At 46.3% G+C, this 21,679-nt stretch overlaps 1 protein-coding gene across 2 annotated transcripts in view; it reads right to left on the minus strand.

Moving 5' to 3' along the window:
- Positions 1 to 21,679, minus strand: part of LOC149344914 (proteasome adapter and scaffold protein ECM29) — a 141,409-nt gene that overhangs the window by 75,015 nt on the left and 44,715 nt on the right. Inside the window, exons 12-21 of one of the 2 annotated variants that reach the window (XM_089546403.1) lie at positions 20,906 to 21,014; positions 18,206 to 18,274; positions 17,256 to 17,433; positions 15,632 to 15,726; positions 11,244 to 11,375; positions 10,884 to 11,007; positions 7,864 to 8,048; positions 5,832 to 5,939; positions 5,684 to 5,719; positions 3,683 to 3,796 (exon numbers count right to left, since the gene is read on the minus strand). In XM_089546403.1, coding sequence (XP_089402529.1) covers positions 3,683 to 3,796; positions 5,684 to 5,719; positions 5,832 to 5,939; positions 7,864 to 8,048; positions 10,884 to 11,007; positions 11,244 to 11,375; positions 15,632 to 15,726; positions 17,256 to 17,433; positions 18,206 to 18,274; positions 20,906 to 21,014 — 1,150 coding nt within the window. The remainder of the gene's footprint in view (positions 1 to 3,682; positions 3,797 to 5,683; positions 5,720 to 5,831; positions 5,940 to 7,863; positions 8,049 to 10,883; positions 11,008 to 11,243; positions 11,376 to 15,631; positions 15,727 to 17,255; positions 17,434 to 18,205; positions 18,275 to 20,905; positions 21,015 to 21,679) is intronic. The other variant, XM_089546404.1, reaches the window with a different exon arrangement.

The raw sequence follows: 21,679 nt of genomic DNA on the forward strand, positions 1-21,679 counted from the left end.
TGAAAGTAGGCTTGGCACCCATAGGAATAGATGGGAACTAAAGTTTTCAAAGCAGTTTTCTGATTTCGCAAGCTGCCTGTGATGTTGACTATTTATGAAGAACAACCAAATTCATCCTAGAACAGGCTCTGAAAGTTTAAAGCGTCATTTCAAAGGCAATGTATTTTTAAAACACCGCATTACATGCGCATTGGGGTAATTGCCAGCTGGGGCTACTGAACAGGGGCATGGGCCATTGCAACACATGCAAGCAAACCTTGCAGAAATAATCTTCTAGGTTCATAGAGTACCCACGCAAGCAGCCGTTTTTTAACAGGTGGTAAGTGCTTTGAAGAAGATAGTGAGGAAGTATGGTAATTTTGACGCTTTCCTTTTAAAAAGTATCGATAAACATGTTTATAAAGCTGCCCACACCCCCAAAAGACGTTCTATCCACTAAGAGTTTCCCCGAACCGTGCAAGCTTCTAGTGTTGTCCGACATTACATCCGACATGATTCCATATGCGCTGCATTTGCTCACTAATGCAGTAGTTCAAACGACAGCCTAGACAGTGTTACCAGAAAAAGCAGCTCTCAAATGCCATGGAAAGCAGATGAAACAGAACCACACACTGCAGCAGATGGTGCCTCAGAAAATACTCCCAGCCGCCTCCAGTAAAGCCCTCCGGTGTCCGCCAGCGCCACCTATGTCTGTAATCACGATGCTAGTGATCTGCTACAATGCGCAGTCAGTTTATTCTGCTGTTTGAGGACTGTCTTCAATTTAAACGTCGCTATTATTTGAATGGCAATATTTGCGAGGGAATATAGAGTACTCGGCAGGAATGTCAGACTACACCAGAAGCTTGCGCAAATCAGGAAAACACCCAATAGATAAGAGCGCCTCTTGGGGGTATGTCCCGCTTCATAACACACATTTATCGTGGCATATTAAAAAAGATAGCTTCGAAATGACGAAGCATACTTTGTAATCCTTCATAAAAGTACCTGCCAACTGCTAACGAAGGTCCGCCACCATGGGTGCTCTGTCAAAGGAGAAATATAATTTGGTAAATTTTGCTTACATGTGTTTCTATGGGTTGCACTACCGCCTCATACCCCCAGCTGTGGGACGGTGTTTTGAACATACGTCACCTTCGAATCACACTTCATACTTTCAGAACCTGTTCTAGGATGAAATTGGTTGTTCTTCACGAAGGGACAACATCACATGTGCACTGTGACTGTGAAATCAGAAAACTACTTTGAAAACTATTGCTTCCATATATGCCAAGCCTACTTTTTAGCCCCAGTCAGACCCGCCTGCCCAAAACTCCAGCTTTGTAAACACAGTGTTGGCCTAGACAGAACACTAACGGTTGGCTATGAAAACGAATTCTCTCCAAAATATGGCAAGTTTTAGCAGTTACGAAGGTTTTAACCAAGATTTCAACCTGCTCTATTCGTTAACCTCAAGACCTCCAGCGGCATGTTTAAAAGCCTCCGGCTAACTGCATCAAGTTATTAAGCTTTGCAGTGGGAGTATGCCTCCATTTCCAAGTGCTAGCATTCCGCACAGTTAGTGATCGAAACCTATTGCCAGACTTGGTCACATACCCTGCCCCTAAAAGGGAGCCCAATAGAGGACAGCATACTGCCTTTTTACTCTCCTGCAGCCTTACTCGTGTTTAGAGTGTACTGTAACAACACTGACGCCCAAAACAAGGATTGGGCACATAACAGCTGTGCTCTATACATGAAAAAAAAAAGGTATGCTCAGAACATAATATGGGAGTGGTCAAACACCTTATCCCAGTTGCAGGATTTCTCTCCCCAAAGGACCTAATGGCACCTGCTATGTGTAGTCCCAGTGCGAATGAGCAGGACCATCAGCTTGCTGTTGGTGCACACTACGGCCACAACACAAGTAGACCCCTTGCTTTGCTGGCCCCCTCACAATACTGGTGACACATTTCTCTGAGGTTTTTTTGTGAGCCTCAGCGCATAGTACCACATAGCTGGAGACGGCAGGTGTGCTCCATCAACGTGCATGCAAAGGCACCCCATTTTGTTGTTGCGTGCTCATGAGCACACAACGTGCAGTGCCAACTCGTTGGTAGTTTACTCTTGCCTTGAGGATGAATGCATACTGTGGTGATTCACAGCATCTGCAGAGAGCAGCCTTTGCTATTCCCTCCAACTCTCAAGAAACCTCGTCCACTAAGCAAGGTAAAGGCTAGCTCTGAACGTAACACCATTTTCCCCTCCCACTGGGACTTCTGGCCATCCCAGATGCATTCTAAGGAGCCACGCTACGCAGTCCTCTCAATGGGCCACAGGGTGTGACGCAAGCACAAAATTTGTGTTTCCTCGAGGGCTGATCACGGACACACAGCGAGTTCAAGACACGCCAGGGATGAGTGTGGGACACAGGGCCCGAAGCAAGTGGCAATGTACATAAGCGATCATTTCCTGCTCTTCCCAAGACTTTGGGCAGGGCATCATTGTTTTTCTTTTTCGTAATCACCCTAACCAATGACACAGAGACCTTTGCCGATGGACATTTAGGTGCCTGGACTTACCCAATCATCATGTGCCAAGAGCCCCACTGTAAGCACCACAGTGACACCTGTCAAGTGCCAGCTGCTGCTGACCCGAGTCAGGGGCCTGCATGTGCTACTGACCACTGACCACCGCATTGGCCTGCTTGTACCAACCGTTGTCCGAATGCACATTCACTCTGGCCTGTTGTTGGGTAGTGGCGAATACGAAGTGCATATTAGATAAGGGAGTACAACACAGTGCTTGTATTTTGCACTGTAGCTGCCTGCACTTTTAACTTCCTGACTTTAGTCGAAGTCAGAACGCCCATGCACCAAGAGCAGAGTGGGCCCTTTTGACTTGTCGCTCGAATCCCATGGTGGTTGTCTCTCTGCACGCTGTGGGGACATGTCGTGAAGCTCACTCTTCGGCTGCACGGTGATAAGCTGTGTGAAGCGAGTTCAGCAGATGCCGACAGTACCCAAACAATGATGGCAGCCATGGATAAAGATCAGGGTGGATGTTTGGGTGAGTTGGTTGAACATGACGAAAAAACTGTAGCACGGGAGACAAGGACACAACGAAGACAACAACACATGCGTAACTTTCAACTGAATCTTTATTCAATGCACAAACAGTTTTTAAATGCTGCGAAAGCATCAAAATATCGTCCCACATGCCTATCACACCGCAAGTCACTATTCACATCAAAGAAGGAGATGATTTTTCTTGACGGCTTGAACAAAATGTGAAAAGTGACTTGCGGTGTGATAGGCTTGTGGGACGATATTTTGATGCTTTCGCAGTACTTAAAAACTGTTTGTGCATTGAATAAAGATTCTGTTGAAAGTTAGCGCATGTGTTGTCGTCTTCGTTGTGTCCTCGTCTCCAGCGCTACAGTTTTTTCGTCATGGATAAAGACCTTGTGACACAGGCAAGGCAACCACATTTTTCTTCTCAGGGCATCCTACTTCCCCACGTACCAGTGGATTAGTGCTTATGGTAGTTGGATGCTGAGCACAAGCTCAGCTGAGGCCACGTCTGGATGAAGACAAAATGCCAAAATAGCCGCGTGTTGACACTCTGGTGCATGTTCAACATCCCTGGGTGCAACCTGGAGCCCATAGCTATAACATGACATCAGTGTGCAGCAGCCACCTGCCTGGAATTCTGCCTCCTCGGTGGTCCAGGGGTCCCGGCACAGGGGTGAGGTGGCACCCAGCACGGCACAGCACAGAGATTCGCCCACAGTGAAGTGCACCTCCACATCGGCACTCTGCAATGGCCCACCATGCACGTCAGATGACACACTGCCCGGGCCTCTTCGATCTTCTGCTCACCGCTTACAACCCACGCATCTTGTTCAGGGCACAGTGCAATTTTCCTTTGAGCTAAACACTTCAGAACAAATGCAATACGCTGTCCAGCACAGAAAAGGCACTGCTGTCAACAAAAAAGATTGCCCCAAAAAATTTGGCACGTGAATGTATTTGTACACTGAGTGCTTGTAACCAGTTTCCCAACAATACAAAAGTATGCTATCACTGTTCAGCGGCCTGATTTGTACAGGATTGCTGATTTATGAAGAGCACATGTGGGCCTGCACAAGGCCAGCGTGCTCTGCTGTGGTTGCTTTGTAATGACCGTTCTCAATTTTCGCCAGTTAGAATCTAGAAACCATGTACTACCTTAGACCATAGAGGAAAAGAAAAAAACGTATGACACAAACGTCCACCTCAAAGCCAGCTAACGTCTGTCTCAAAGCCAGCTCGTGCAACTGCACTGCAGCCCACAAGCTGGGACATCTAAGAGCATGGTTTCATAGCCGTGACTTCGATTCACGATTGCATCTGGAAACACCACAGGGCTTGCAGTCTGGCAAAATCGATAAGTGTGACCTGTCCCTGTTAACAATGCGTTTGGAGCAGCCTTCCACAACAACCGATGTTTTGCCTTAAGGCATTGCGAGGAAGGGTGGAAGGGATAGTCCCATTTCCACTGCAGCTTTTCTCTCCTTTTCACGAGCAGTCCTGTTGTGTTTTGCTAACAGTGCCTTGCCTAGACATTAATCGACCATTGATGTTGCTCCTCCGGTAAGGAGGTATCTGGCCACCTTACAATGCTTCATGACAGCATTCAGTAAACACCACTATCATGTGAGCACTACGTCATACTGTGATAGTCGACTTTTTCGCACTGAGAGCACTTGTTGTACAAAGAGTTACTACTATTATTATAACTACTACGTGATTCCCACTTCCTTATCTAATGCTCAGTAGGGCCTTACAGGTACAACAAATTGTGCTGATGATGTGTGAAAACAAAATTTGTTTGCAATATCTCTGTTTATTTTCATAGCTGTGCTTTGTGGAATAGCATCTGACTTCGGTTTGAAATTCCTGCACTGATACTCGAAATTATTCCCAAATATTCTATTCGATTTGCAACCAAAAATCCGATATTTGCAAACCAATGCCTCGCATTTCATTTTACCCCTTCGAGAAGTAAAAGAGACATGTGGAGGAAAGATAGGAGAGACATGTAGAGGAGACATGCCTATTAGCTCCAATTCCATCTACACCCAAAAAGTGGTTCACCGTCAGTGAAAATAACAGTCAGAGGGGTCAATAACTTAACTATTCACTGCCTTCAACGTGACTTGCGATGCTTAACATGTCATTTCCATCACTGTATGTTTCCGTTGCATTTTTGCCCAGAATCTTTACTTCAAGTCAGGCATTGCATCCACACCTACTAATGTGCTCAACAAAACTAATGTGCATGTCTGTAATGTTCCTTCTTTAATTTTTTTAGCATCTTCTCTCAGACAGTCACCGACACAGCATCTTGTTTAGCCAGAATAATATTTCTGCGTGACCACTCCAGTTGAGCAGATCACAACGGACAAGTCACAATTCTTTGGTCAGCCGTGCTTACTATCAGTCGGATGCATGCACACAGCATCCCAAGCTTGTTTGGAAGTGAAAGAAAATGGACTAATAGTGGTTCTTTGCCAAGGTTGCGCAAGAATTTATGGAGGTCACATACAACCTCCAGCCTCATTGCATTGCCCAGACAGGAAGCATCTTTCCTCCTGTTCTGTGTTTCAATTTCTGGAGGAGGGTAGGTCACAACAACTCAAGAGCGAACAAGAGGAACCTACTGTGACAAGTTGACTTTCCCGATTGTTGGTGCCAACCTGCAAGTGATGCATGTGTGAAGTACGCATGACATTCTGCACTTAGTGTCTGCCTCCACCATCGGAAGCCAGAGGGGCCGAACTGTGCAGTTTCATTCTTCCACACACCCACCTCAATGAGGCCAGACTCGAGCAGCCCCGTGAGCACCTGGTGCACGTGCGGAAAGTCTGGCTGTCCCAAGCACAGCAGGCCCAGAGTGCGGGCAGCTTCCTCTCGACACTGCAACGGGGGGGGGGGGGGGGGCACTTCCATGTACTGCAAGCACTGCATTCGGTATGGGCACGAATTCTGCTGCATGGCCTTTGTTTCAGAGCCAGGTCCAGTACTGCCAGCAGCACCAGTGGTGAATTTCTCATTGTGTACGCACATTGCACAAGCGACATAATGCACTGAGCATATTTCATGCAAGACAGCTACAAAAAGTATTTTTTTCTCTTGGCAGGCTTTAGTATAACACAGTGAAAAAAAAAAAGAACAAAAACGAGGTTGCTTAGTAGGAAAGCAAGAAAAAAAAAACTATACAAAGGATAGAACACCACACTCGTCATGCATTTTCATGAAATAGCCGCAGACTGAAAGTTAAGAAAGGGAGATGCATTCAGTGCTGCATTTTTGCAGGCAAGTGCAGTTTTCTCACTATTGTCCTGCCCTAAAAAAGCACTTTACGGAAAACTAACCCAGACATATCAATTTAATGGCATTTTTACAGGACGGGTGCACTGTGCCATTTCGCTACTGTGTTGTGCTTGTTACACATCGAAGGCTTTTTTATCGAACCAATCGGAACGGCTGTAATTTTTTTTCAAAATGTCAACCCTTTAGTGCAAATAGTTTTTCAGTGCACACAATGTCCCCAGGTAAAAAGTGGTGTACATCAAAGTTCTATGCATGCAACCTGGTTTACACATACTTGGCACTGCTTGGCCTAGCTGTTTAACCGCACCTGTGTTTCCCACCGTGCATGGTATTTCACCCTTCTGCAAATGCATGTTGCAGCAGTATCACTCGCTTTCTGCCCTCACACCTGTGTTAGACATGTAACAGCATGACTGTAGTTTGAGGACCACATTCAAAGATTCACTTCCAAAACCTTTATTGCACAGATAACAGCAGGGCACAGGGGATGAGGGATTAACAGCGGCTGGCTATGGCCGCCTTGCATACGAAGCATCCCCAAAATGCCCAATGCCAGCTGTTCATGCCACCCAGGCGATTGAAACCAATTCTTTTCTTGTCACCCTGTCTTGTGGCCCCCCCGCCACCGGATATGGACCGGTGTAGTAGATCGATTAAGAGATCTTCTTGTTGGGCAAGAAAAAGTTTTCTCAGCATTGCTTATCATGTTGCACTTGATGCCTGAATGTGTTGTTTGTGCATGCACCAACTGAGGGTATATATATACATGTTTTGTGTAGAATAAAATCGCAGTTGTGAGGGGCACTCTGTCCCATTGTCTCCTCTTCTGTGTGGTGCCTTTAGATGGAGAATAGGAGGTGCCCCACAGTCCGCCCCTCACAGTGCACATGCCCCGACAGTGGCTTCACAACATAAGCACCGTAACATAATATATACTCTGCACCACCTCAAGGGGAAAAAAAGGCATCCTAAAAGCCTGTGGCACAAATGATAAAAGCACAGAAAGAAGGAACAAAAGAAGGCAATAAGCACAGCAATGTGTGTGCACCTCGTTTTCTTTGCGCTACATGTTTTGTGTTCAGTATGTACCAACACACCCAAGTATCTATATGCGTGAAAAGAGTTGTCCCTCAAAGGAGAAAGTGCATAATAACTTTGTGATTTGGTTTATGGGGGTTTAACGTCCCAAAGTGACTCAGGCTATGTGGGGCGCCGCAGTAAAGGTCTCCGGAAATTTCAACCACCTGGGGTTCCTTAACGTGCACTGACATCGCACAGCACACGAGGCTCTAGAATTTCGCCTTCAAGAAATTCAGCCGCCACGGCCGGGATCGAACCCGCGTCTTTCGGGCCAGCAGCCGAGCGCCATAACCACTGAGCCACCGCGGTGGGGCAATAACTTTGTGAGACTACAAAAACAGCCTTCAACCTTTTTCCTTTCTTTCCGTCTCTTGTGTATCTGAGTGATGCTCGGAGAGCCAAATTACTCGTAACAGGCGATCCTCACCTTGGCCACTGCCTTAATGTTGTGCAGCAGCGATGTCAAGGCATGCACCAGAGAGCCCAGTGTGGCTGGTGGGCCGCCCTGCACCTGACCGGGGGTCAAGGGCAGGGCAAGGGCAGAGCCCAGCTGGCCCAGGGCCATGCACGAGGAGAGCACCAAGGGCCAGGAGACGGCACTCAGGGACTCCACTGCACAACCAGATGACACGGGGTGAGGATGGGGTGACGCAAGGAAAAAAATGAGGTACTTTTCATCTAATGCGAGTACATCGATTATGCATCTGCACTGTGACTGCCATGGAGGAGAAATAATTGGTGGTCATGGGGAAAGGCCTTTGTCTTGCAGAAATTATGTTTAATACTTCATACAGATTTTAGATGCCGGGTGTTTCAGGCAAAATGTTCTGCAATTTTTTAAAATAGGCTTTTTTTAGTTAGAGCACCTTTTTTGGAACAGCATTGTCAGCGGTTAAGTGCATCAGAGTATAGCTAAGACATGGTAACTAGTAGTCTGGTTAACGAATACTGAATAGCTGACTTCTTAACTATTACTGCTTGTCTCCTTATTTATAGAGAGGCATATAGCCCACCGTAGGTAATATCCAAATCAGTTTGTAGAATTTCGAAAGTGCAGTTATCCTGGGCACTGCGGCCCAACAAACTTTGGCAATTTCGACGAGTTACGTGCACTGGAGAGGCTGCTTTGCGTGCATCATGCTTCTCGAAAGCGCATGCGTTTTGGCACAATCTAGGCAAAATTTGTTGAGGCACAGCACCGAGGGTAACTGCATTTTCAAAATTCTAAAAACTGATCACTGACATTACTGATGGTGGGCTACATGCCACTCAATAAATGACGAGACAAACAGTAATAGTTAAAAGTTAACTATTCAATATTAATTAACCAGACTACTAGTTACCATGTCTTTGTTGCAATCTGATGGGCTATACCACTGAAACTGCTATCCCAAAAAAGAGCTCTTCTAACTCAAAAAGCCTTTTTTTTTTTTTTGAAAACTGCAGAACACCTCAGGTGAACCACCTAGCGTACCACGTACAATACACTGAGAGAGTGGTGGCCATTGTGACTGCTGCATTATAAACACACACAATCCTCTTTGTAGGTCTGCTACGTTGGATGCCTTTCACTAGAACTAAATGTTACGCAGTGAAATAAAGATAGAGTAAAGTTAAATTTTCTTTTTTAATGGGACTGATTACTACATTTTAAGCACCCACTTTTCTTCGGGGTGACAAGAAACTTAATTGTCTTGAGGTGCTAGATTCCTCAAAGGCTTTGTTTGGAACGCAGTAGAAGATTATTACTGAGAGCTTTTCTATCGTGGACGCACACATTTTTAATATCCCGAAGCTGGAAACCCCGATCAGCGAGTGCAATGGATACTGCATGCTGGCAAAAGTGATGTAGCAAAAATTAATATAGTAAACATCACCTGCCAAACAATATTAGACAGATTTAGTATAGAGCAGCGTATATGTAAGTTGCCACATCCAAAGCAGCCATGGCAGAGTGACATAAGTCTTGTGAGAGAAAATTGTGGAGGATCGTGGTTATCGCTTCAACCAAGAAATGCTAAACACTGTGGCAGCTTCAAGTGACAAAAGTCAACACTTGTAGTGCAAAAAACGTATGGGTGTGTAGGAAAGAAAACAGCAGTAGGCGAGCGTTCTCTCCAACATCCCCGTGCATCTGTTGCACTATAAATGCTAACTAACGCTACCTGCCCATTAAACCAAACCCTCACAATACTAGTGACAACTAAAAGCACTTCTCTGGCATTGAGAAAGAAGCATTGCTTTTCATTGAAGGGTGCATTGGAGAAAGCATAAACTATAATAAAATTTAAGAACACTCCTGAAAGAAAAAGAACACAATGCACTTAACAACATATAAGTACTGTGTATACTCACTTAATAAACCCACTTTTTTTCCAGAAAAATTTACATCACTTTGGAGGGGGGGGGGCATACTGGTTAAAAGGGAGGATTCCAGTGACCTTAGTGACTGTTGCGTGGCACAACGGGCCATGCACACTATGCTGTGTGACATGGTTGTGCAAGCTGTGTACCCAAGTTTTGGTGAAGATCAGCTGAAAATTTTGTCACGTTGATGCCAACAATTCCTCTGAAGAAACACTCCATGCAGAATGCGGTGCCCAACAGAATGGGTTATACAAGGCAATATCAATCTGCCATATCAAATGGCTAGAGAAGTGTTTGTTGCACACCATTATAAACTGATGTACTGAGTAAAAACAGCCTGTGAGGTTCATTTCGGGTTTCTTGTATCCTTCTAAACAAAACTTCTGCTTCGTAAAAAATGAGACATGAAACACATGGTCTTTCTTCCATGAGCTTGCAAGGAGAATACATACTGCTTTTCTATACGTCCATTATTACGTTACAAACAGCTTCATTAAAGTAGCGAGCTTTGACTATACCTGTATTCATGTTTTATCCAAAATTCACAATCAATTTTTCTTCACAGTATTCAGTTCGCAAAAAAAAAAAATTGGTACTTGCAAGCCCATAAAAAAAAAAAAAAACAGGTCATACATGCTTCTCAAACTGCCAGTAGAAAGTTCCCAGTTGTTGCTGGAGCGTCACAGCATCAATTTTCCCAAACTGTTCTTATTAGTGGGTTTTGAGAGAAAGGGAATGGCATAGTAATTGCGTCACTTCTCAGTGGACACCCCAACTGCGCAATAAGGAAAGGCAGGAAGGTAACGTTGAAAGAAGAAAGGAGCAGGGGCCACAATGGAGGGCTCCAGAATAATTTTGACCACCTAGCGATTTCTAATGTGTCCTGACATCACACAGCACATAGGCGCCTTTTGCGTCCCCTCAATCGAAACGCAGCTGCCACGGTGGGGTTTGAAACCCCAGCACTTGGGCTCAGTAGTTGAGTGCCCCAAACTGTTCTGATGTCTGCAAATGTGCGAACATCTCTGGATTGTGGGCCTTTTCTGGTGCCCGACATAAGTGCACAGCAAAGCTACGCACAAAAGGTGTTGGCCAGCAGGGTAACAGCGTCGGTGGCGTCTTCGATACCGAGTCCCGCCCGATGACGATGACAGAGGGCGTGTGCCACCACCAGGAGCGATGACTGCTTCATTTCTGATGGACCCTGCATTACCGGTGGACCCCCGTCACAAGGTGCAAACACAAAAGGTTGCAACGTTTGACATGCGGCGTGGTTTGTTTCAAGTAGTAGGAAGCAAGCTGTGCACAAGATACCAGTTCCTAGCACCAAATCATATACTGTGGTCCAGCAAGGGCAGACCACGCAGAGGAAGGCAACACCATGCCCTCACAATGTAACCGAAGCAATGTTTTAGTGCACATGGAGCAGACGCGACTCACCTCGGCCCGTATGTCAGTGCAGAGTGCTTGCAGGTCCGTGTGGAAGATGTCTGGTGGGTGGGCGGCCACCAGCATGCCCACCAGCTGGGCAGCACACTCACGCACTGCTTCCTTGCCAGAACACAGGAGGGCCTGCACCCACACACCGTCACTGCTGTGCGCGCGCCATTCGCAACAAAGCGGCAACACAATTTCCGGAGCCCTTCACTACGGTGTCCCTCATAGCTTGAGTCGCTTTGGGATGTTAAACCCCATACACCATAAACAACTTCGAGCGGGCGTGAACTGACCACGAAGCTGCCAGGCCTAACTTCCCACGAGACTTAGCATCGTCAAATGCAAACATTTTGCTCATGCTCTGAAATGACTAACCTACACTCAGTAAACACGGCATCCATACCCTGTCTTATGATACTGTATTTTGGCACAATTACCATTAATAACCGCGCCCGATTATGCCATAAATTAGGTAACACTGGCAAACACCCTATTTCCTTAGCTTCACTAATGCATAATGCCCTTCTACACAGTAGTTGAAACTAGCCCAAGGAACCCATATTCCCAGTAATCGGAATAAGCATCTGCAAACTGCTGAGATTCTGTCCAGTGTTTGCTCAGAATTTTTGGAGTCACACAAAACTGTGAGATGAGGCACTCAAAAGCCTAGGTTAAACTAAACTTCCCAAGTCAAACCCACTGACAATCTCCACAAAATCACCACACCTTGTGTTCCATTAGCTACATACCTCAGCTCCTCACCCCCAAATGATCCTCATCTATTCTTCTTGACGCTGGTGGCCTACTGCGAATGCACAGTTCCTTTGAGTAAATTACCACCATTACCAGTGAGTGACGATCTCAATCCCCAATTTCATTATGTTTAACACGCTTTTCAGATGCTTACAGATTAACTGCTTAACTTCGAAAACTACACTTTCAAAAACAGCCTCGGACAATATCTGCTGCAATGAAAACTTGACTTTCTACGGTGCTGTGCAGCCTTTTAAAAGTGAATGCAGTGACAAAATTCCACATGGGCATCACACACTGCTTCCTTCGAAAAGAGGCATACTTTCTGTGACCATAACTTATCAACATTCCATTCTTGCCATGCAAGTGCAAGCAATGAATGAAAAGGCAAAATTCATATCTGGATATCTTCATATCTGGATATCACAGTGTGTGCCGCACTCATCAGACACCTTATTTTTAGAGCATGTGGTTGTCCTTCATGTCACCCCTAACTTCCAGCTTAAATGGTACCTATGATTATGGCAATGGTCACCCTCACCACGCGTGCAGTTCCAAACCACTGTTTGGCATGCGGATCAAAATCACGAGTGGTTTAGCTTGGGACTAATCATGAATTATCGTGCGCTAACATGGTTAGTCCCGGTTTTGGATGGTTTATGTTGACTTTCTATGGTTTTGCTTCATTTGAACTGACTTACCTTAGTTGATATGTCCTATAACATAAGTTTCCGTGATATTTCACCATTTTAGACTTGTACTGCAGTAGAATTGGTCAGTCTCTATATTCATAGATGCCTGGCAGTTTTCATACCACTCCTGGCACAGTGGTGCAGCGGTTAAGTGATGCGTAACTGCCCTGCGATGGCAGGTGCACTCATCGATGGGGCTTGTGAGACCCAACTGCTCTGAGGGGCCTCTTGCGGCCAATCATTAACTGAACTGCCGCCTACCATGGTGGTCGTCACAAGGTCATCTGGCCTAGGTGGCTCATTGTTTCCTGTAGTGTGGCGCTCCTCGGAGTATTTTTAAAATTCTGCTTAATTGGTTAATTAGCTTAGATTATTTAAGCAAAAATTTTAGTATTCACTTTAGGGTCACGTGCGTTTCGTTAAGTTGTAAAGGTTACGAAACAACCCATCCAGTTTTTTGTATCAAAATGGCCCTTTTTTCTAGCACTTAAATAAAGCCCGCAAAACATGAAAAAAAAACATGTGATTGCGCTCTTGCACTACCATACTGTAGCGCGGCCAAGCGCGTCCTCAGTGAATGAAGCGCGCGTGCTCAGCGTCTCGAAGTGAGCGGCCGATGCCGCTGTCAGCACAGTCTTGAAAGCGCGTTAGCACATTCTTCCTGAGCGTGGAAAGAGAGTGCCATGATCTGCGATATGTAATAAGCAGGCTCAACAGCCAGTTAAGCAAGTCAGACGGAGCTTCTATTGAGCCAAAACGAAAAATGGAGGAAAAGCAGTGAAGTCATGCATTTCAAGGTACTAGCTCCCTCTTTTTTTTTATCATTTTGCAACTTTGCAGTCCATCGAACTGCGCAATGGCCACTCACTTGGGCCTGGTCAGCGAGCATGTTTCGTTCATTCAAAACACGGCTGGGAACGCTGGAATATGGTAGTGCATGAGTGCAGACACGTGACTTTTTTTCATATTTAAAGTGAATAACAGAAAATTTGCATAATTAATCTCAGCCAATTAACTTATAAAGTGGAATTAAAAAAATACTCTGAGGAATGCCACACACTGTTGAAAGTGGTGGAAATTATTCCGCACCTCTTTCTCTCTTTCTTCTCTCACTCCCACCTTCCTCCCTTACCTGGCCAGGCAGTTTGTGGACACTTACCAAGCAGTTCCTGTCCACCTAGATGTGAGACAATTGCTGAGCCTTTTCCTTTCCTCAAAAACAAATTTTCAATTTTCTAAGGAATCAGTGATCAGTGCTTTTGGCACAATTATAGCTAGTGCAACTGATGAGTGTGCTTCTGCGCAGGCCAAGATTCCCTCTCTTCCTGTAGCTCTGCCTCTGCACCTCTGCCACAAGGTCACTTCCCAAAGTGGCCAAACCTCACAGTTCAATGTATAGAAGCCAACGGTGCACCAGCAGTGGACTTACTTTTATTGTCATTTTTCCTTTGTGTAACCCATGGTCTTTTCACTGTTCCCATGCAAAAAACAGAAGCAGTAGCAATGCTTATGTAGGACCGCGATAAGGACTGTGCAGCTAGCCTCGGCACATGAGTTCCTGCCACCTGCGTGCTCACTGTAACCAAATTTTGTGTCCGTGAACGTTCGTTACATCTGAGATTCAGTGCCACAGCCCTAATAAAATTGTGACAGTCGCGTCATCTTTGTTCGTACTAAGTGAGTGCTCATTATAAGTGGGCTCGACTGTATTTCATTTATCTCTAAAATCCATTCATCACAACCATTACGCTTTCCTCTACTAGTCCTCGTGTACTTCCATCTCAGCTAGACTTGCAAGCTGCGCCAAAGATCACGCAAATTAGTAATGCAGGATGGTACAGCAGCAAGCATGAAAGCACAACTGGTAAGAATCAGTCGCACTGAACTGCCCTCATTCTACGCAGCCTGCTTTCTCTTGATCACCACTGTTGTCTCACTTGTTTTGCGCAGCACCGTAGAACCCATGAACCCGTACCACTAGCTTTTGCAAGGGCTGCTCCCTCATGGGCATGCAGGCCCACAGTGTAGAGCTGGAAGCAGGTGGGGAGCATTAGTAGCCTCCACAGTGCGGCACAAAACTAGTGAGAAGGAGTAGTGCTGAACACCATTGCTCATGAAGGCACCACTTTTGCAGCTCCCATTCAAATCACAAGACTCCCCTCCTGAGCCACCACAATGAATCGACAGCCTCAGTGCACAGCAACAGTCCATTCAGGACAAAAAGGGATAGCTGGCAGTCACACAGCATGCCATGTGACTTTCAAGAACAACTGTTTTGAGCCAAGGTGCAAGAAGCGGTTCATTCTGGATTGCAACTATGGCAAGGAGCGGTGAAAGTGCTCCTGAGATTCTTAAAGGACTCACGGTTGTATTCCCGTCTATAATCTTTAAGTTTTCAGTGTGCGCCCTCTGTCCCCTTGGCATAGTGGTCGATGGACACTTGGAAAACTTATTTCATTGCCGCTCTTTTTCCTTTTTTCCCTTTTGTTCCCCTCCCCAAGCGTAGGGTAGCCTACTGGGCATCGCCTGGTTAACCTCCCGTCTTTTCATCTATTTCTCTCTCTCTCTCGTCATTTGTAGCAATTTGAAGCAGGGGAGGGCTGGAGGTGCTAATGAATACAGGAGGACATAGTTAGCCTCACATGGCATTGCCATTGAATGACCTCATGGCCTCAGCTTTGCGCTATGCGAGGCTAAGTGGGATGCTGTCAATTCCCTTGAGCGACAGTGATCGGGGCCAGTGACCCCTGGCTCTACTGAAACTCCTCCAGACTCCACCAGATTCCCTAACAATTCCTGATTATTCCATTAGGCAGACCCTCAGTGAAACCAGCCATGTTTCGAGACATGTTTGCCCATCCACAAAGCTAGCTTTTTAAGTGGGTAAGTTTGCACAGTGACCACACTGCTGCCACTGGGTATAAGTGGAATGCGTGGAATGCGTGCCTTGAGGGCGGTCTTCTCAGCCTCCAACATGCCGGCCGCCTGGTCTGGGGCAGCTGCCGCCACCAGCTCCACCAACGACACCAGGGCTCCTTCGTCTGCACGCAGAGGGCATTCGCCATTCAGTAGGCGGTGACAGATGCTCCAAAAAAAAAAACCCCAGGCACCAAAAAATGCTAGCCACAGTGCGTGGCGTGGTACAGCGGTTAAGCTGTACCACTGCACATGCACTGCACTGCACTGCACAAATCTGCCTGCAGATGTCGGTTTCCACTTTATTGCCTGTCTGGTCATCCACCGTCAGACACCATGTCAACGAGGAACAATGCGCCTTAAATAACTGTTGCTCTGTCTGGTGGGGGCAAACGGGAATAGTGAAGCACAGCACACGTGTACAGCCAGCCAAATCTTTAGCTAGCACGCACGACGGCCACTTTTTCTGCGCTCCTGCGCTTCATGATGGAGCAAATTTGCGGAAGGCTCAATAGTAAGCACGGGATTAGTGAGATTCTGCTTACATTTGATATTTTCGCAAGTTTGCTCCGTCATAGGCTGCAGGAGCATGAAAAACATGGCCGTCACAAACAGCAGCTAAAGATTTAGCCGGCTGTACACACGTTAGGTGGGGGAGCACACCAAAGGCAGAAAGAAGTGAAGAGCACGTTCACACAAGCAAGACTGCTGTGTGCACCACCCACAGTGCACCAAGCCACAACAGATGGCATCTAGAGTCAAGAATAGGAGTGCGCCCGCAGCCTGCATACGAGAGTAATGCAATCTGGTTTACAGGCAACGGATGGCCGTTGCAGACTTTTACTAATAATTTCAACAGCGCATGCTACACACGGACACAGGACAAGGAAACGCACACACGAATGCTGCTTTTACTCACTTTTTTTTTGCACCTCTGTTTTTTCTCTTTTAGTCTTAGTGTTAGCACCTTTACATCTCATTTGCCACCACTTTTTCTTGTTTAGCTGTGTTAGTTGTTGGCTCTCATGTATATCAAATCGGTCATCTCCATGCTTCGTTATCGCGATTTGTGCATTTACCACTTTTAAAAACGATTTTTGCCCACTGTTTGCTACGCAGAAAAAAAGGGCAAGTAAGTTCTTCTTGCTGCTTCTTGTAATCTTTCATCTTTTTTTTTTTTGCGGTCTACTGTATGCTTAGCTATTGAACATTTTATCTCGCTTGTGGCTTGACACGTGCTGTGATTCTAGTTTTACCCTGGTGGGCCGTTCCTTGAGGGTATATATGTAGAGGTTGGCGCCTTTCTCAAATAAAGTTGCAGTTCAGCGCTCGTGTGTGTGTTTTCTCGTCCTGTGTTCGTGTGTCTGTTGAAATTATTATGAATGACCAACTAGCCCGTCAGCTCACTCTGTTCAAGACTTTTACTGTTTTCATGCAAACTGAGTTGTGCAGAGAGAAACCTTTCAGCACCTACGAAGAAGGAAATCCACCAATTGCTGGCGCATTATGAAAACAGCTTGATGCAAGGACTCGAGGCGAGTGTGCGCTTTCAGATTGCGTGGGAGGGGGTTCGTTTTCATGCACATACTTCCTTCCAGAGGTTCGCTTCTGAAAGAAAAAAGATCCCTCCTGTCTCCCATTGGACAGAACGTACCTGCGGCCCAGGGCAGGAAGCGGACCAGCAGCTGGGCATACATCGGGGGCTCCGCAGTCAGGGCCCGGAGGTAGCGGCTGACTCGGGGCGCACCCGCAGGCTCACGCACCGACCGCTCGTCCGGGGCCTCAGCAACGCCTGCGCTGGCATGCAGGCACCGGCGCAGATACCGCAGCACCTACGGCGTGAAGATGATGTGCGAGCAGTGCACAGCTAGTATAAAATTTTTGGTTGCGAAACAAATACTTTTGCGCAGCCTAAAAAGGCAGCTTCAAAAGCAAAAACGCTGTGACAATCAGCCGCCGCGGTGGCTTCCTTGCAGTACTTAGATGCAAAACAGTGAAGCACCCAAAAATGATGAGGAAGAGGAAAAAAACATCCCCTATGCTCCCTGGTTTCGGTGGTTGTTGGCTTTCTCTAGCGTCTAGCTAGTGAAAAACAAGCCAACATCAATACAGAAAAGAAAATGGGAAGTAATCATAAGAGACAATGTCCAGGGAACAGGCAATGCAGCGTAGCACCCAAATTGCCTGCGTGGAGTGTGTGCACACGAAAACTCAGGACAGTGGTGCAGTACAGTGGCAATTTGCTAAGGTGGAAAGTGCGAATACTGTAGCTGTTCACATTCTCTAAAGGTGCAGTGTACTGTACCCGCACCTTCTCAACATATACACTAAAATGTGAAATCACTGTATGCCCTCAATTAGTTTACTGCAGCACTGGTACAATATTTCACGTTGAATGCAAGTCGATTAGTCTGCCCTGCCAAGCTATTTGCACACTAACAAAAGGCTCATTTCAGTGCTCCAGTTGCTTGCTACATAGTGCATTGTCAAGGAAGATTAACAAAAATGGCTGAAATCTTTCTCATTCAGCGAATCCCACTCATGCGTCCAAGAACCATGCCAAATCATGCTGAATGTCCACTGAGATGTCCAGGAGGTGCTCACCTCCGAGTACTGCAGTCGGCTCCAGGGCAAGTTGGAAACGCTGGGCAGGCCAGAGGCCGTGGCACCCGCCTGCAGAGGCAACCGACACCTGCACTGCACATGTCTGTCCCGGGCTAAAGCCAGTCTCAACAGGGTGCCCACATGCCTCCTTGTGCACAATGCCAATATCAACACAGCAGCAAAAATAGTCTCTGCCCACTCCAGGCAGCATTAAAGCACGATCTGGACATTCCTTGATGGCACCTTAAAAGAGGAGAGACACCAAATCTACCTGCTGCATTTTTTTCTTCAGAGAGATTGGCTCGTGACTTGGAACTCCCCTAAGGCAGCTGAACACTGGGGCCTGTTGCTCCTGTGCAGCCCACATCTCTCTCTCACCACCCCACATACCTATAAGCCCGATTCAGGGCTTCACTGACCCAGGGAGCCAGTTATGTGCACTTCGTTACCTTAAAAATCATATGAGTCTAAAATGCAATCTGCCCTTCACATTTCATAGCTTAAAGGGCCACTAAGGTGTCCACTGTCCCAATGGTTCATCAGTTTCATAGCTCAAAGGGCCACTAAGGTGTCCACTGTCCCAGGGGGGGGGGGGGGGGAAAGGGGGGCAGTTATGCTTTGCTTTTGAAGCTCCTCTTACCTTTGCTTTCCAAGCTCTTCATCTGTTTTCTAGCTTAAAGCTCATGCCTTTCCTCTGCTCGTGGGTTCTAAGGTATCCACTGCCCCAAGGGGCCAGTTATGCACCTTTCCTTCCCTTTATCTGTTGGCAACCTGGCATGGGCTTTGGTTATGAAGGTCATTTGAAGGTCAAACTTGTGGCCACCACAAAACTGGCTTTACCTATGGTCGGATGCAACTTAAGTCTGCTGTGAAGCTCCACCCACATTCAGCCTCCGCGCACAGAATTCCTCCACGACGAAAAAGTAGTCCGCTGCTTAAACATTTCTTGTTACCTAAGCAAGAAGCTTATCGCAAGAAATAAATTATGAGCTCTAGACTTTTGATATGTGTATCATTTGATATAGTCCAACATTAAAAAACTTATTTTGCTTACTGTTGCAATTGGCCGGCGGAGTAATACAGGACGCCGAGGACCATGGCCCAGTGTTAGCAACTGCTGCTTTTTCAAGTTGTATCCTCCTATAACAACGAAACTGGCTTTACCTAGTGCAGTGAAGCTTTCGCTTCATAAACAAAAGAAGGGCGTACCTGTGGGCACATTCCGAAACAAAAATGTATTAGTCATTCGACTACGTCCACACATTAGTGCTGCTGTCGCCATCACTGCTGCAGTCCCACAGCACATCGTTCTAAATCTGGTACTAACGCCATTGTCCAGCAAAATCCCTCACTTCGCAAACAGCAACCGCAGGTCGTCGTCCCCTGAAATCTGGCACTTCGCAAACAACCGCACCACGACATCGCGTGGAACAGCTGAAAATTTTTGCCTCGCTGCAGCCGCCACACCTGCATCACCCGTTCTGAAACGTCAAATTCATGGCCCGGCAAGCAGTTGTGCGTTTCTTCGGTTTATAGAATGATAGCCATCTTGAATGTAGCTGTGAACGCTTACCAGCCCCAAAGCACAAATGACAAGTGAAGAAGCACTAAATTAAAACTGGTAAAACATGGCCGGCAGCCACGTCAAACAAACCAAACAGAGCCAAAGAGAAACTATGCATGAGCTGTGCTGGCTTTTCCATCAGCTACTGACACTCCCTGGAAGCACTGCCATTGTGAGCGGCATTCTCACTGTGATTAGAACAGTGACCCTTCCATCAACTATTACACTCCCATGAACGCCAAGTGTGCCGTTAAAAGTAAAAAGGTAATAATAATAATAACAAAAAACCCTTCCGAACAAGCGTGCAGAGTAGCCAAATGCCACTGGGTAGCGCCACAGAGCAAACATAAAATTGTAACCACACAGCAGCATCCCTGATATTTCGTTTCTCTCACCTTTATTTACGATGCCATGCTTTGGTTTCAATTTTATGTCGAACCCCCAACTTCGAAGTTTCAAATTTAAAAAAAAAAAGCAGGTCGAGTTAAAATAGTGTAAACACAGTACAGTGATTTAAACAAAAAAAAAATACTTTGGCCATTTTTTGCGATTTCAAAGCCGCATCCCCATCCTAAAAGCAGGGTGGTCTTCAAGCACTACCAAAGATACCTTCAACAAGACTAAAAGGTGCATCAATCCACCAGCTAGCCTTAATCAAGTGTTTCATGGAATACCGTCTGGTGAGGAGAGAACAGTGCGAAAATAGCAAACAAACACTCCTCAGCATCTATGGAAAGAAAACATGATGTTCTGGGGCCCGAACAGGTCCCTTAATCACACAGTGTGCTGGGTGGAACCTCGATGGAATGTGTATGGTTGGAATTGTGCAATGAGCGATGGTATATTTCTAGGAGGTTCCCACGTGTTCTTTTACGAGCATGCTTCATGTTATGCATACGAAATGATTCAAAAGAAGGCACAATGGTAAGTTTTTCTCTGTGGTGATGACAGATGCTTCATCCCATTCAATGGTTTGCTGTGCCCTGCCAAAGCATTAGCTGTAGAGTGACTACTCCCGAAGTCATGTCGATGCTCTTTGATACTTCGTTTAAAGCTCCCAGTTTCATTAATATAGGCGGCATTACAGCATCTGACAAGGTATCATGTAGGCCATGCCAAGGTGTTGTGAAGATCACCTTGTCCCAGAGCAGCTTCAGCATGTCAGGGAATGAGGGGAACAGCTGGCTGGCTGCTCCCTCGGCTGGGTACAGCGCCTTCAGTGCCTCGCGTCGGATCTCCTCCTGGCTGCAAAGATACCAGCAGCTGCAGCTCTAGTTCGGCACCAACAAAGGAGACACAAAACCAACTGACAAGACACAGCACATCTGCCCACATGCAGCTGGGATGCTCCCTATTCATGTGTAAATTTTACGACACATCTCGGCACATCTCGTACACGAAGTGTCCAATTTAAGAGACCTCCATAATCTTGGGTAACGAGGCAGATGTCTCATACAGAAAGGCCATTCTCAGAAGTTTTTCACAAATACTCTAGAGCTTAGGCAAGCGCTCTGAATTTTTGGCTCCACTCTCAACAGCACCAGTGCTCTTGAGGAAATGCAGAACTGGGCACCAGTGCTTCACAACATCGACAAGAACCTGATAGAAATCTATTTTCGCACAAAGTCTAACCCCATTTTACGCAATGAAACTGAAAACAAAACAGAAAGATTGGCAAGCATTGGAAAAGACTGGAGGAAGCATTGGATTGGACTGGAAATGGCAAGCATTGGCAAGCATGTTCAGCCTCGACAACAGACCGATTTCCCTGAAAGTTCTGCAATGCGACCGCTGCTATGGAGGACGTCGGCAGATAGTCACAGTTTTTAGTAGGTGCTGAGAGAATACTGAGATTGAATGATGCTGAGAGAATAAGAGGCACAATGAAAGCCCTGATGCTCTCACTGACG

The sequence above is a fragment of the Amblyomma mixtum genome, chromosome 5, assembly GCF_055824585.1.
Source record: "Amblyomma mixtum isolate Tamu chromosome 5, ASM5582458v1, whole genome shotgun sequence".
Classification (NCBI taxonomy): Eukaryota; Metazoa; Arthropoda; class Arachnida; order Ixodida; family Ixodidae; genus Amblyomma; species Amblyomma mixtum.